Source organism: Sander vitreus, chromosome 23 (assembly GCF_031162955.1).
Source record: "Sander vitreus isolate 19-12246 chromosome 23, sanVit1, whole genome shotgun sequence".
Classification (NCBI taxonomy): domain Eukaryota; kingdom Metazoa; phylum Chordata; class Actinopteri; order Perciformes; family Percidae; genus Sander; species Sander vitreus.
Genome location: NC_135877.1, coordinates 1239672 through 1255947, shown reverse-complemented (window position 1 = coordinate 1255947; position 16276 = coordinate 1239672). Strand labels below are relative to the sequence as shown.

Sequence of the window (16276 nt, the reverse complement as noted above, 5' to 3'; positions counted from 1 at the left end):
TAGACACAAAAACAGGAAAATAGGGTCCAGGTTAAAAAAACGCCAGTTACCCTTTAAGGCGCGTCTTAAAAACATCCACAGACTCATCCACTAATAACAGGTTGATAATTACAGACAACACTTGGCTGAAGGATAGCGATTGAATCAAATATGTTTGTCCAAATAAGCAATATGTTGCCACTGTGTTGGGTCATTGATCCATTTGGACAGGGGAAGACAGAGGGGACATGGTGGTGATTAACCTTAATTTATTAAGGGATCACGAAACGCTCAGGTTCAGTCAAATTCACAGAATATTTATTAGACCTGTCTATAAAAGAAACAAGAAAGAAATGCATGCACAACTCAAAATAATGATCCAAACACGTCAAATTGCATTGACATCTAAGGGATCATCTGTTTTGGGAAGTACCCGTATGTGGCAGTCTGATGCATACTGAACTGTCTCCAGACATTGTAGTATAGAAGTGTTTCTAACTGAAATATTTTAAAGATGTATACTCTCTTTGAGGCTCTCAGTTATTGTCCCAAATGGTGCAGAATTCCTTCAGCACAATTTATTAAAAAATTCCCTACAGCCACAGTAATGTATTTCATTAACTTACATATTCCTTCATGAATGGGGTCCGGTCCTCGGTGACTTTCTATCTGAGGCAGGCCGCAGTGTGTTTGAAGGCGGCTGCAGCACAGGGGCTGACTGTGACACGCCACAGCTTTGATGTGTAATGTGGAATTTCCATACAGTTGGACACCTGCACTCGCCTGTACAGTATCCATGACCACATGTGTTAACCAATCACCGTGATGAACGGTGATGGAGTAGCTCGGCCGAGAGTGGAGACCGTCACAGTTTGGTTCTGCTTCAAAGAAAAAGCACAATGTTGCAGGCCGGCACTGTTACCACCTGCCGTGAGGCCGCAGTGTAAATGCGTGGTAAGATTATGGTGCGGCTACAGCGTATTATACTGAGTCAGTGGAAAAGGAGTGCAACACTTTCCCTCTGAGCCTAATCAGGGTTTTTCCTGCATTGAGGAATTGTTGGCAGCCGCGAAAGAGGTGTTAGCCAGCCCCAAAGGAAAATCACCAGCACCAAAATGATAAGAATTGATAGAAAAAAATAGCACTTCAAATCCTCTCCGACTGTATTTAATAGCAATTTACCAAACAGTAGTTGAAAAAGCAGAACATAAACTTGAATAGGAGAGCTTATCTCAGTTTGACAGTCAGACCGGACTCTCCTGGTGATTTTAACGCTGGTGTTTTAATATTAAGATTATTTTTTAAAGCACTTTTGTTGATTGGGGTTTCATTTACTCAAGCATAATATACATTTTTGTTTATCAAATTGTCAGAAATGTCAAATAAGGTAACACAGACTCATTGACTTTACTGTATGCAAACCGATCATGCTTCCTGTCGTGTGTAGTTACAAAAAAAATCTATTGTAGTGCTTTAAGTGAGAGTTTGTGAACTTGTCTGTTAGTGACAGAGGACAAACAATTACAGGTTCAAAGGGCTTGAAACAGGTTTAATATCCTGTGTGTCTGTCGCCGATGCTACGCACCTGGAACCCCGTCAAGGAAAGGGTTAACAGAAATGAAGTGTTGTTGCCAATCAGAGGGGGTTGTGTCAGACTCCCGCCACTACAATTACTAAATATGGGAACATTGTGTCAAACTGGTCGTTATTACTGTGACTTATAAAGTGTCAGGTTTAGTTCCATCGTAGTGTCCAAAAACGTTAGCTGACATTGTTCAGTAGCCAGCTCAGAGATTATCAGATAATGAAATTACTGATTTAGCTGTGGGGGGGTTGGTTTACCACTTTTGCAAGGCACTGTATCCACATACAGTGCCTTGCAAATAGAGCCACATAGAGCCCCCCTAAAGGTCTGATCCTAGAATCAACCTGGATCCTATTTTCACATGCATTGATGTCTAAGTGACACCACGCTGTATCCAGCAGCCGCAAACCATCTGCAGAGTAACTCTATGGGGTAAATGAGCACCTTAACTTTCCGTCCAAGTGTCTGACAACATTATGGAATGGATCCCTACAGAGATAGACCTTTTAGTAAAAGAGTAAGATCCTTTTTGTTTAACATAAAACAGCCCAAAATCATTATCGCCAAACTCACCAGACTCCATGTAAATAATCAGTACTTTTAGCGTGTGTAGAGCCAGCATATTTCCACATAAATGGGTGAATTAAGGGTTTATTTCAACCAAACCAGAGTGGTGATTGTTGGAACAGTGGAAAGATGAACCAAGACGGCTTTTGATAGTTTGATTTAGTTTCTGTGCACTTTGAATGAAGTGTGTTTTACAATGATAAAAGTAGTGATTATTTACATGGAGTCTGGTGGGTTTGTGAACTTTGACCTAGCTCTTTAACTAATATAAATGCTGTTTATCAAACTGTGTTTACAGTTATTAATATCTGAAAGTCATAACTCCCCTACTAGCACTACTCCTACTGTTTGGAATCAACTTCAGCCGCTTAACTTTCTCCACTATGAACCTTATTAACACAAAGTACTGTTCCAGGCTCACTTAGCTCCTATACATGTGTCCTTCCACGTGCCTTACAAGTCCAATGTGTCTGTAAAATCTGTTAAAAATATCCTACTTTGACAATATGAGGTTCAGGCCTTTGTGGGAGGAAATGTTAGTTGCTGGACCTCTTAGAGTTTGGGATAGCTCTGGTGTAGATGGATCTCCAGGCTAGCAGGACAGAGAGCAGTGTGTGTGTGCTGCCTGCTACTGCATGCAGTTCTAATATGAGGTTTGGCTTTCATAAGTGTTCTTCAGTTTGCAGCAGGGACACTGTGTGTGTGTGTGTGTGTGTGTGTGTACGTACTCTGGAGACTCGGCTCCCCATGTGTGTTTCATTATGGACATTCTTAATACTTCTAACCAAATCCACGCCCACATTCCCACATCCATTCACACACACGCATGCACACGCACACAAAGTTAGCAGTCCCACTTTATGTTGTTTTGTGTGTTCGTTCCTTCCTTCCTTCCTTCCTTCCTTCTCTGCTCCCCCTTCTCTCCCTCTCCTTGTCTTCGGTCAGCTCACTTCCTGAATGAGATCAGGCAACCTCAGTTCAGCTGCTTGAACGCAAAACTGTTACAACTTCACTTATTTATTCATTGGGGCCTGCAGATTCCTTTGGCCTACACACACACACACTCACACACACACACACACACACACACACACACACACACACACACACACACACACACACACACACACACTGTCTTTGGAAGAGGGCTGCCTGACCCCACGCCCTCCAGTACGGACCAGGGAAAAGTTTGCCTAATGATCCAATTTTTGCTCAGACTGCAGTTTTAGAAAAATAAAATTACTTAAAGCTGAGATACTTTGGCTGCTGCAAACCCTCCTCTCCTCTCCTGTTTCCTCTCCTCCCCTCCTTTCACTCCTCATCCTTTCAGATTTTTCTACAGAGTAAATATGCAATCCTTCACCAACAACCCAAGCATTTCTACACATGTCCCATGCCCTCCGTCTCGCCGCTGAGTGCATGTCTCTGTCCCCTGGCCCTGAAGCTGTCATTAACTGTGTAGTGTAATCAGAGTGTAAGACCACACACTGGAGCAGACACGCCTCTCTGCTGGTGTTTCAGCCTTAAACACAGGGGAGCTTTGTTTATACTGTGTTGCACTGTCTCGTAGGGGTTTAGGTACTACTGAGTACGTCAAGTTGAACTCTGTAGTACTAAGAAGCTATTTGAAAATTTTGAATATGTTATATTGATGAAAAGATACTCCAAAACATTAAGGACAAGGAGCGATTTTTAGAATTAGAGCTAAGCAGGCTGGGAAGCAGCTCCAGCTCAAATATGATTGTTCATTATTACTCAAAATGTAGAAGAGTAATGTGGGGGTGGTAAGAGATTAAAGGTGCTGTAGGTAGGATTGTGAAGATCCGGGATTTAGCCAAAACATTTGAACATCAACAACTCCTCAGTCCCTCCCCCCCCTTTCCGCTAAAGCCCAAAACGGTCTCCTAAGCCCCTCCCCCCACAAGGGAGAATGAATGCGTGTGCATGAGCAGTGATTGACATGCAGTTAGACACCCCCCCTGGCCCTGATTGGTAACCTAACACCAAGTTCACTTTTTCTGAGTGCAGGGGTGCAGCTGTGGTGTGTTGAGACTGCACCCCCCTCAAAAAAAACACACCATTCAGTCATTTGTTCAAGCAGCAATTATTTATTTATTTTCTAACAAGGGAAGTTGCAATTCTTTTCACTCTGTTGTTAGTAGGGTTGGGTACCATTCACGTTTTTTTCCGGTACGGCACATGGATACATGTTGAGTTACAAGCGAGTAGTCTGATGTTTGTAGAGGTTCAAGTGCAGTCGGAAATGTTGCTTTCCCCCCGCCGCTGTTGCCGCCACCAACACTTCAAAGCTCAAAAAAGTGCTATTCTGTACAGCCCGAGCTGCTTCTAAATGTCTCATTTTTCTAAAGAATGAATGAGACAAAGTGATCAGATTCTCCTGCCAGATGGCCTTAGAGAAATCTCTCCTCTCTCTGCAGGGAACTTTCTCTAGATAAAAAAAGCTTCCTGTACTTAAGAGCGGTGCTTTATGTTAAGTGCTGATGTGTAACGGAGTGTTTTGACCTCCCTCAGCTGATGGATGTGGAAATATTGGAGCGAGAGGTTTCATTTGCTGCTCCTCCTCCTCTGTGTGCCCTCAGGAGCTGTTAGCTTTGTCACATTGGGTGGGAATAATTTATTTTGTATAAGTACATGTCGGAATCTGGACCACCTATTCACCAGACGTAACATTCGTCTTGATGACAGTATAATGCTGAGGACAGTCCGTCAGTCAAACTAAGAGAAATGACTTTAACCAAGAGTGTCCCTGGTACAGAAGTGGATTGCATAATGCCTGGAGCATTTACTATGAATTATCCTTTGTTTAAAGGATAAGTCTGGTTTATTACTACTTGGATCGTATTTGCATAGCTTTTAAGCCATCTTCTTTCCATTGTGATAACTTTGTACTCTTCAAAGTCACTTTGGACATCTAAAACACAGTGATATTACAACACGAAAATCCAATGGGCAATTAGACAGCATGGAAACAAGGCAACGGCTAGCCAAAGGACTGAAAACGCTTTCAAACATTCACTCATTCACACTCTGATGGTGCAGCATCGGGAGCAGCGTCTTGCCCAAGGAAGGGACTGCAGGGCCAGGGATCGAACCACCAACCTTCTGATTGGTAGGCGACCGCTCTTACCACCTGAGCCTCACTCAATTGTATAGTTTTTGGAGCATTTTATGTGTTTTCATTGTTTAGCTAGCAGTACAGAGACAGCAAGACATGTAGGGAGAGAGATGGGGAACTACATGCAACAAAGATCCCCTGGTCACAGACAAACCAGGGGCAATGCAGTTTATGGTTGGCGCCCTAAACCTGTGAGCCACCAAGACACATCGAAATCAGTTAATTTCACTGGAATCACTGAGAGCAAAATACAGTAAATCTGAGATGGCAGAAGGGACAAAACTTCTGCCAAAGCGAGTCCTTCTACAAGAGGTAAGGAGAAATGAACTTTACTTCCACCAGAGAGCAAACCTCCCTCTGTCTCTCCCTCTGCCTCCCCCTCCTTATCTCTTCCCATCCTCCCAGCAGCTTCTCCTCCTCCTCCCGCTAATGGCAGCCGTCGGGGGAGGCTGGGGTTGAGCAGCGGGCCGCTGCGGGTGCTGCCGGCGCTGGGTGCACGCGTGCAAGCGTGTCTCGGCCGGCTTTGATCCCGGAACACAGCCAGGAGTATTAGGCACTTTCCCCACTCTTGTCTTCTTTTAATTACGGGCCCATAATGAAGGCTGCACGCCTGGCTGCAACACATCACACACTCAGAGGAGGGGGAGGAGGGAGCTCCCACCCTTCCTTCCCTCCACCCGCCTCCTCTCTGTGAGGTTTGATCCCTCTACAAAGCAGTGTTTCACTGCCCTCTCTAGTTCAAATTCTCCAGTCAGAAGAGTGCCTTGTTGCACCTGTAATCCCAGCCCACAGGAATGTGATCAGGGTTGATTCCAGGATTTTATAAGTGTGTGGCGTTTTATCAGAATACAGCATTGAAAATCTGCTTAGAAATATAGGAAATATATATATATATATATATATATATATATATATATATATATATAATATATATATATTAGGGCTGTCAAAATAACACGTTCATTTTGATTAATTAATCTGAGAAAAAATAATGCGTTAAAAAAAATAACTCAGATTAATCCATTCCATATTGAGGTTTGACCCGGAGCCGTTCTAACCACCATTGGACTGTAAAATGAAGGAGGGAGACGAGAATGTTCTGCCTGGATCATTGATTAGAACATTTACTTGTAAAAATCTTCTTCCTGCCAACCCTGGCTACAAAAATCTGGTGCCACTGATATGTCTGCTCTTCTCTCTGCTGCTCTGAAACAGACGTTACAGGAAACACAAACCCCGCTGCACATGACGCTAGTTAATACAATACTCAACAGCAGCTAACGTTAGCCTACCGCTAGCTAGTTAACACAATACTCAACAGCAGCTAACGTTAGCCTACCGCTAGCTAGTTAACACAATACTCAACAGCAGCTAACGTTAGCCTACCGCTAGCTAGTTAACACAATACTCAACAGCAGCTAACGTTAGCCTACCGCTAGCTAGTTAACACAATACTCAACAGCAGCTAACGTTAGCCTACCGCTAGCTAGTTAACACTATACTCAACAGCAGCTAACGTTAGCCTACCGCTAGCTAGTTAACACTATACTCAACAGCAGCTAACGTTAGCCTACCGCTAGCTAGTTAACACTATACTCAACAGCAGCTAACGTTAGCCTACCGCTAGCTAGTAGCTGGATTAAACACGGTTAAAATGCTGACAGCTAACCCTAAACGGTGTAAAGTGTGACTGTGTTTTACTGTAGAGGATTCAACACCGGGATGTAACAATCTGCAGCAACACAACACAGACGGTGCATTCAATGAAACTGGTAAACTACAGCCTCGTGGTGCATTTGAAGTTATTGTAAATGTCCTTTTCCTATCTGGTTGTTGTTTTTGTCGTTCAACAGCAATTTACTAGTGCAATAAGTTATTGTTATACATTATTATTAAATTATTTAATGTTGACCATATGGCCTTAGCAATAAACAAGCCGTTCTTTGATGTCACCAACTGTTGTTTAGTACCCTTCTTGTTTTTTCTTGTTTTTTTTTTACTTTCTTAAAAAGTATCGGTTCAGGCACCATTAATTATGTATGGGATTAATTTCGATTCATTAATCACAGAGTATGTAATTAATTAGATTACATTTTTTAATCGATTGACAGCCCTAATATATATATAGGAAATACTGAATAATATATAGAACATCACAGTGTAATTCTACTTAATAAAACATAACATTTGTTATTAATTTCACTTGTTTTCATTTTGAAAAAGATTGTATATCCGAATACAATACACATTTCCTATAGGCTCAGTCTTTAAAAAACAATTCCAGTGCCGGTTCCATGGTATCAGAATTTTTGATAGTTGTCATGGAAACATGAATTGGTCATGTGACAAAGGCTGGGAAAATTGGCAGAACAGGCAGCCAAGTGACAGGACTCTGATCTAATGGAAATCACATTTGTCAGATTGACAGCCAGCGCTCCAGCCCAATGGTGGTGGGGGGGCGACACAACCAATCACAGGGCTGAGACATAGATACAGACTCACATCCACCTTCCCCCAAAACCTGCAGGTCTTTGGACTGTGGGAGGAAGCTGGAGCAGACAGCGAGAACATGCAAACACAGAATAGGGCTAGAGGAACACTGTTTGCTGCAAGGCGACAGTGCTAACCACTGCACCAGGGTGCCACCCTAATTCAAAGATAGTGGGGCTGTTGGCGTCACTGTTTGACGCCCTGGGTCAGGCCGTCGGGCCTGCGCTGCTCTTCTAGCCCCGCCTCTGCATGGGATGAGTCCTGGAGTACGGCTGTACATCGCTGCAGCAAGGGGCTGAGTGTTAAACCATCAGAGGTCAGCAAAAACAAGATTTTACTGTCTCAAGGCAAATTTGTTCTGCGTTAAATCAACGGCATGTACAGTAGGTATGTGTAGATACGGACCCTACGCCGTAGCCCTAAGACGTGCACCTCTCAAAAAATGTAACTACGCGTCCCTGCGATGCAGAATCATGAATCAGCTCGACATGACTCTTATTATTCAAACCTGGGCGGCCTCGCATTTTTTTAAAGCTCACGTCTCAGTCATTCATCCTGATCTGCCCCTTTCGCTTCTTTTGCAGATCAGACTTGTAGATTAGAGCTGTTCATTAGTATTGTCTGAAGATTGCAAGACAAAGTGAGTTGATACATAGCTTTATGTGTTGATGGGGGGCGTGTTGATGGGGGACGTGTTGTAGGGGAAGTGTTGGATGGGGCGTGTTGATGGGGGACGTGTTGAATGGGGCGTGTTGATGGGGGACGTGTTGGATGGGGCGTGTTGATGGGGCGTGTTGTAAGGATCGTGTTGTAGTGTTGTTTAAGGTACCAGGGACATGAAATACAATCTTTTGAGCAAGGCATCGTACCAGCACTGGCAGCCCACTCACTCTGACATCTCTCCATTTGTGCATGAATAGGTCCTGAGCATGTGTGTGTGTATTTCAGGCCTGTGTGTAGTGATTTCTAACAAACAAACGCTTGGGATCAATAAAAAGTATAAATTAAATTCAAATAAATAGATGCAGCCTTAATATTCCACTGCCTGGTAGATGCCCCAGCATTCTATATTATAAACTATAAAATGTGATAACTCTGATGAGTCACTATCTGTGTGTGTTGCAACACATCACACACACACACATCTGCAGACCTGTTTTGATTCTTTGGACCTTCTCAGCGTGTGACTCGCTCTTTCTGCTTTGTTCCTCTGCAGTTTTGTTCCCTCGTGTCTTCAGTTGCTCTTTTAAAAACCCTCCTGTTTCTAAAGCACATGACCCGGAGCAGCTTTTAAAGTCCTGAAACTACTGTATATTTAAATAATTATCTGAATGGGTCTGAAACTGTCTGAACGCCTGAATTAGTGTTTCCAACACTGGACTCCAGAGACAATTAGAGGACCCTGAGGGGATTCCACATGCTCCCATGGTGAAAAGGGGATTCACGAACATCATTTTTATTCATTGAAACCAGGGTTTCCCCCAGTGTATTGCAGGTCTGATATGGCCCACTGGGCCTAAGTTGCCCCCCACCAGGACTAAGCCACTGGGAATTATTTTGTAATGTATACTATTTTAGAAGTGTTTACAGTTACAGTGGGGCGTAAATGTTGGGCTACACAATTGATCTTGTCTTTTCTAAGTCTCTTATTTTGCATAGAATGTTTTTATTGCTGCATTTTAGTTAATTCAATCATTCAGTATGCATATTTTGTATAGCATATCACATAAATATTGCTAATCAAGGCTACAGTAAAGGCAGTGCTTTAGAAATTGACTTCCATCAATACTGTGGCTCGGTTGGAGACTTAGACATCTCCAGTTATCTTTTAGCACTGATTTAATGTAGGGATGTGTGTGTGGGATCAGTCTTATAGCTTTTTTAAATTCTCAATTTTGCGATCTCCTTCCTGGATTCTGTTATCACAGAAACTATTGGGCTCTACATTAATACTTCATCAGGCTGTGACTGGCCCCAGCCGGGCCCTCGTCGGAAGAACAGACACTTTCCACCGAGCGAAACAACTTTTCTGGGAGAAACCCTGGAAACATGATTAAAGCACGGTTTGACCCTCTTCCCCTGCAGTCCGATGGTGGTCTGTGATGACCATGTCTCTATTTTAAGGGTCAGGTGGACTATGAAATATTTGGGAACTCCTGGAACAAACGGTTGATGTTCAGTATTGCTGGGTAGTTGTGGTTTGTGGCCACAAGAGGGCGACAGTGCTCTACTGGCTTCTACTGCCAGGTACAGTCACAGTGGAGCTGGCACTTTCCCAGGGCACATTAACACACTGTAGAGCAGCAGTGGTGGAAGAAGTATTCAGATCCTTTACTTCAGTAAAAGTACTAATACCACAATGTAGTTAAAGTATTAAAAGTAAAGAACTCTCCTGCCATTGTAGAAAGTGTAAAGGATCCAACCAGTTGTGTGTTTAATGGTCTGATCATCTCAGCTGGACTTGTAGCCGTTATATTGTTGGTTAGTTTACTTTAGAATCAAACATCAGCTTTTATAAACTACATGTGTTTAGTGTGCAGTAATCTGAATGTGTAAAGTAACTAGTAACTAAAGCTGTAACAGATGAATGTAGTGGAGTAAAAAGTATAATATTTCTCTCTGAAATGTAGCGGAGTAGAAGTAGAAAGGGGCATGAAGAGAAAAGACTCAAGTATAGTACAAGTACCTCAACATCTGGACTGAAGTACAGTACTGGAGTAAATGTACTTAGTTACATTCCACCAATGGAGAGCAGTTGTTTTCAAACCCTTTTTTTGAAAAAGTGTACCCCCTTTGAAATATTTTTTCTGCTGATAGTTTTGTTGTGAAGACATTTATTTTTCAAATACATTGTATGAACTACTATTTTCTGAAGCTTCCTGAAGTTGTGCAAAATGTACATGATTACTGCCACTATAATGTTTGCTCTGTTCAGTATCTCTGCTAAACAGCAGCTAACAGATTGTCTTTGTGTCTTTTCTCTCCATGTCCTTCTGCTGTCCGACTGCATCACTCCTCACCAGGTAAGACATTTGTTTTTTAAATGGATCTTCCTGTTTCCTGTTGTTTCCTTGTGTTTTAAGACTGTAATGGCCTTCTGCCCAGGTGCTCATCCCTGGTGCATGCTGGGGGAAAAGTAGTGGCTGTTTGTTGCAGTAAACTCACGTTTGTCTACGATTGTGTAGCAGTGTGTGTGTGCGTGTGTGCGTGCGTGCCTGCCTGTTTGAAGTTTGTGGCCTCGGCCTGGAACTAAAGGGATATTCTTCCCAGTTTATTTAATGCATTAGTCATGAACTAGAGCTGCTGTGACATAATCCATCTCTGTCTGTTGGTCTAAGCCTTCTGAATGTCACGCTGCCTCTCTACAGTCACATCTCAAGGTTCCCCATCACTTATTTAAATCAACAAGAGCTGTGTACACTTCCTTGGATAGTGTGTGTGTATGGGTGTGGGGTATGTGTGTGGGTGTGTGTGTCCTTGTTTGATGTTCTTGGATTGTCTCAGATTTGATGGGCTGACGGGAGAATGACTTGATGGACGGATGAGGAGATGGACGAGCGACTGGATTGGCCCTGGCAGTTTGTCTTTTCTTCCTCCGCTCCCGCCATCACTGGAGAATACTTTCTGTTTCTTTTATTTCTCTCTCCGTCGCTGGTTCTCTTTGCTGCTTTCTCTCTCTCTCTCTCTCTCTCTCTCTCTCTCTCTGTCTCTCTCTCTCTCTCTCTCTCTCTCTCTCTCTCTCTCTCTTTCTCTCTGTGTGTGTGTGTGTGGTATGTGTGTACAGTACGTGTGTGTGCAAATAGTATGTGTGGAGATGGGTAACCATGACAACAACAGGCTGAAGTGGGAGCGCTTGTGGCAGGCACAGCACAGTGCCCTCTCTGTTTTCTATCTTTTTCTCCCAGCAGATAGCACATCTCTCCTTTTCATCTCTATCTCCACTCATTCTCCATCCATGTTGTTTCCATGTGCAGCTCCACATATATACTGGCCGTCAGTCATTGTTCTCTGCAGTCTGCCACCGTGCCAGCACCAACCAATAACAAGCTTATAACTAGGGCTGGGTACTGAATTCCATACTTTTTAGGCACCCGACCAAATTGCCTCTTTGGTATCGAGTATCAAAAAATGCCCTGTTCCAAATTGAATCCCTAAGGAGTAAATCTCATCAGAGTCAGTGAGCCAATCAGCATGCAGCATGCTTCTACCAAGATCTAATAATGTCTGTGATTGGCTGTCTCGTTACACGTCGTAGAGACACGCAGGAAAAACTCTGTTACACAGAGACAGGGCTCACGTAGTAGGAGCTGGAAAATACATGAAAAGATTTGTGCCGTAATGTGTAATGTAATTTCTTATGGTTTTATAAAATTAGTATTGAAAAAAGTATTGTTTAGGAACCGGTACCAAATTATGAACGATACCCAAACAACACATCAGATTTCCACGCGGTGTTCAGTTAGTCTTTAGTGTCAGGTGCACATTGTTAAAGCAAAGCTAGTCTCGCTTAGCCAGACCTTCCTCCACAGCGCTGTGGAGGAAGGTCTGGCTAGTCCTCACAGCATTCCAGGATGGGAGAAAAACGTGCTCTGGTTTATTGGCATTTCTTTAAACCAATCACAATCGTCTTGGGCGGTGCTAAGCTCCAGACGGAGTCACGGTGCCTCTGCTAAATAGTCTCAGGAAGGAACTTGTTTTAGTGGAACATGTGGACGTTAAAAAGTAGTTTTAGTCGTGCAACAGAAAACTCAGATTGGACAGATAGTCTAGCTAGCTGTCTGGATTTACCCTGCAGAGATCTGAGGAGCAGTTAACCATAGTCCTCACAAATCCACCAGAGGTTAGAACGCCAACACAGAGACAGAGGAAGGGGACGGACATCTGGCTGAAAATGAGGACATCTGGCGTATCTTCTGTTGGCACCTGAACAATCCCGGAAATGAAACGTCGTGGATATAGACTAGAGCAAAGCATACACTGTCAAATATTAAAGAAGGAGGACACAGAGTTGGAAATATGCATGATTTGGCCAAATGTATTTGGACACCATGGGCATTAAAGTACTCCATTAGTATTGCAGTCCTATAACATTGTTGGACTCATGATAGACAGTTTTTATGAAAAACCAAAAAAAAAACCATTAAAATCATCGCAGCAGAACCAGACAGTCTTTTTATTTCACACACTCTTCTTCATTGTCAACCATTATCCACTACCCTCTATCGATCTATCTATCTATCGATCTCTCTATCTATCTCTCTATCTATGATTAAGATAATGTTCTCTAAAAACAAATCACTAGTTAAACCAATTTTGGGCATACCACAAGTCAAGTGAATTTATTACATAATTTGTATTACATGTACAGATGGGCAGCTTCTTCCTCTTCTTCCTATTTAGGAACACACACACCGATGTGCAGTTCTTTATAAAAGCCTTCCATCAGTATCTCCTTCCCCCTGCAGCTCCCTGTGCTGCATTATATCACCATGCGTGTGCAGGCGAGCGGCAGCCTCAGTGATGCCTGCAGCAGCACAGGCAATACTGCTGCATTCTTCTTCCAAAATGTCATCGGTTGCTGTTTGACTCCGTGCATGCGCAGTTTTAGTATACGGTTTGGCTTTCTCAAGGGTTCGTGTGTGTGTGTGTGTGTGTGTGTGTGTGTGTGTGTGTGTGTGTGTGTGTGTAAACTTCCCGCCCCACAGTCCCGGCGAGCCCTGAACGCATCCTGACTTGATATTCCCGTTTAGTTGACTGCTTAATATTCCTCCACAGCAAAGGAGCTGCAGGACACAGTGTGCTGTGGACCGTAGGCTGATGCAGATCCGTCATGCTTTCATCTGTGTGGATCTGCTGTCTGGAGCTTTCATGGTGGGATTCATTTTGACAGTGATTGTCTCGGGTCGTGTATTGCAGCGCAACATGTAGCTTATCTGTTTATAACTCCAACACTATGCACACAGCTACCTGTTGTCAAGGTTCATGTTTGTCCAACACACTAACAGGAAATTGAAGGGAAAGGATTTGGCAGAATTCCTACATGACACACGTTTATTTTGGAACTAAGAAGAACTTCAGTGATCTAACCTCAAATGATTTCATGAAAGTGTTAATTGTGAGAATTGATTTGATTTAGCCAAGGCCTTTTGTAATAGTCTGTTGAGTTCTGCAGGTGTGCATTAAAAGAAATGTTCATTATCAAGACGGCAAAGACGATCATTTTCGTTATAATAATCCAGCTGTCTCACACAGTGGTTCCCAAACTTTTTCGTACCAAGGACCCCTAAACTGACACATATTAGACCACGGACCCCTTCGATCCCAGCGTCCCCCATCTGATAGGATTTTTGCTGTCGGATGTTTTATTACAGAAAGTGTATGAACACCATGAAGGTCCCCGGACCCCCAGTTTTGGGAACCATTGAGTCAATCAAACCAGCAATAAAAAACGGACATTGAAGCTGTTGGATGTGACTTAGTGGCCAAAGGCACTGTTCCATATGTGGACATCATACAGTCCAAAGCAACAGCAGTGCATGGTGTCACAGTGTCAGTGGGGGGGCAGTAGCACTAAATGTGACGGGGCGGCCTCTACCACACCCGGTAGAGCCTATGCCCCATGTACATGTACATGTAGCAACATGTAGCATGTTTATATCTGTCAATTGCTTGGACACACTGCTGTCCGCGCTGACGTACCATTACCTGTTGGGACACCGATGTCCGTACTGTTACCTGTTGGGATACAGATGTTGTCCGTAGCGTTACCTGTTGGGACACAGATGTTGTCTGTACCGCCTCTGGTTCTGGCTCTGACCACGGGAACAGTGAAGGGACAGCACCTCGCTTCAACACAGCGTAATAACTCCTGAAAATAACCGGAGTATGTCCATATTGCAAACGCAGAATCAGTCTCTGCAGTCATCTCAACCATCCAATTCCAGCAACATGAAATAACTCTTTTACTCACGGATTTGCTTTGGTTTATTCAATCCAGTAGTCAGTAGCATAGCAAAGACATCTATTTAAAACAAAAATGGAGCTGCTGCATGTGCCGCCGTAATTTACTTTAGTTGTGTGTGGTGATGTGGTGATGGTGCAACTGAACAGAGGTGGGTTTATAATGACTTTACATCTGAGGCCTGTACTACGAATCCAGATCAACGTGCCCTGGGTTGATTTCAGTTACCCGGCTTCACCTAACCTAACAACCGCTGTCCCGCATAACCTGTGACACAACGCTGGTTATCAACTAGTTCAGTCAACCCAGGGTTTCCCAATCCAGCGGCGCGCACGTTCACATAAAAGAGGCGGGGTTTGCACAGCACGACCAATCGCTACTACCAGATCTACCAGAGCCACATATTTTACATAAGAAGAGCAAACTATAATTCTACATAAATATGAAGAACACAGACACGGTTTTACAGGCAAAAAGCAATACAGTCGCTGCTTCCTAAAACAGGAAGGAAAGCTGGCATGTTATGTGTAAATCACAACGCTTATTAATATCACTTCCCCATCAGTCAGGACCAAGGACTGGCAGTGGGAAGCCATCTTGAGAGAAAATAAAATACATAAAAATATAATTCAAACCGATGTGTGGCATTGGCAACACACGGCTCAACAAGCTGACAAATAGTCTATACGTAATTCTCTGCCCTGAAAATCTATATCTTTCATAAAAATACCCATCAGGGAATGTTAACGGGGTTGTCTGTCTCTAAATGTTTTAACTTTTCTGAGCACACCTCTCTCTCTCTCCACCCACCGAGCTCCGCCTGATCTTCTAAGAACGGTGACGCTGTTATCTGTCGAGTATTGATTGGTCAGTAGGCGGTGCTTTAACACCAGTTGATCTCTGATCTCCAACTTAACCTGCTCCCGACCAGGTTAGGTGTTCAGCATGAGTTACCATGGCGATTTAACCCGGTAACAAGTGATCCACCGTCGTGATACACAAACCCTGGGTTGAACCTGAAGTTACCTCGTTAACGCCAAATCTTGGTTCGTAGTACAGGCCTCTGGACACATTCAGCTAGTGCAACATGCAAATTAAGCTTCTCAGTGTTATTAGTGTCTACTAAGTTACTTAAAATACATTCCCATTATCTGCTTTTGAGCCTTTGGCAAAGACAGCAGTCAAAGACGTTGGTGATGTTAACACTTAAGACTCAAATAAACACCTCAGAGGTACAATTTATATATGCCACAACTGACTGCCTCAAATAACATGTCTTTATTTGATCAAAGCTTAAACAAAGCTTATTCAGTTAGCATTCAAAAAGAACAGTTTTTTGGCACAGAAGCACTGTTAAAGAGTCATGATGCGCCATTCAAAGAGCTGTGGAATGCTAACAAAATGCATCTATTCTGTGTTGATATGGAAAGTTGCTAAAATGTTTCTTCCCAGAACAGAAGTACATTATGGAGCCCCCTAGGGGACGTGGAAAAAAAAGATGATGGTTGAACTTTGCGAGATCTCGCAACATCACTTTACCATGCTCTGGGTTATTAAG

The 16276-nt window shown here is 43.2% G+C and overlaps 1 protein-coding gene across 7 annotated transcripts in view; it reads left to right on the top strand.

Annotated features, from left to right (window-relative positions):
- Positions 1-16276, top strand: part of plekha5 (pleckstrin homology domain containing, family A member 5) — a 248798-nt gene that overhangs the window by 87027 nt on the left and 145495 nt on the right. The window contains exon 4 of one of the 7 annotated variants that reach the window (XM_078243207.1): positions 13533-14188. The exons of 4 other annotated variants lie outside the window; for them this stretch is intronic. In XM_078243207.1, the coding sequence (XP_078099333.1) occupies positions 13533-13575 (43 nt within the window). In that variant the 3' untranslated portion in view covers positions 13576-14188. Of the gene's footprint in view, positions 1-10780; positions 11239-11261; positions 12909-13532; positions 14189-16276 lie in introns of those variants that run through there. 2 more of the 7 variants (XM_078243208.1, XM_078243210.1) reach the window with 2 other exon arrangements.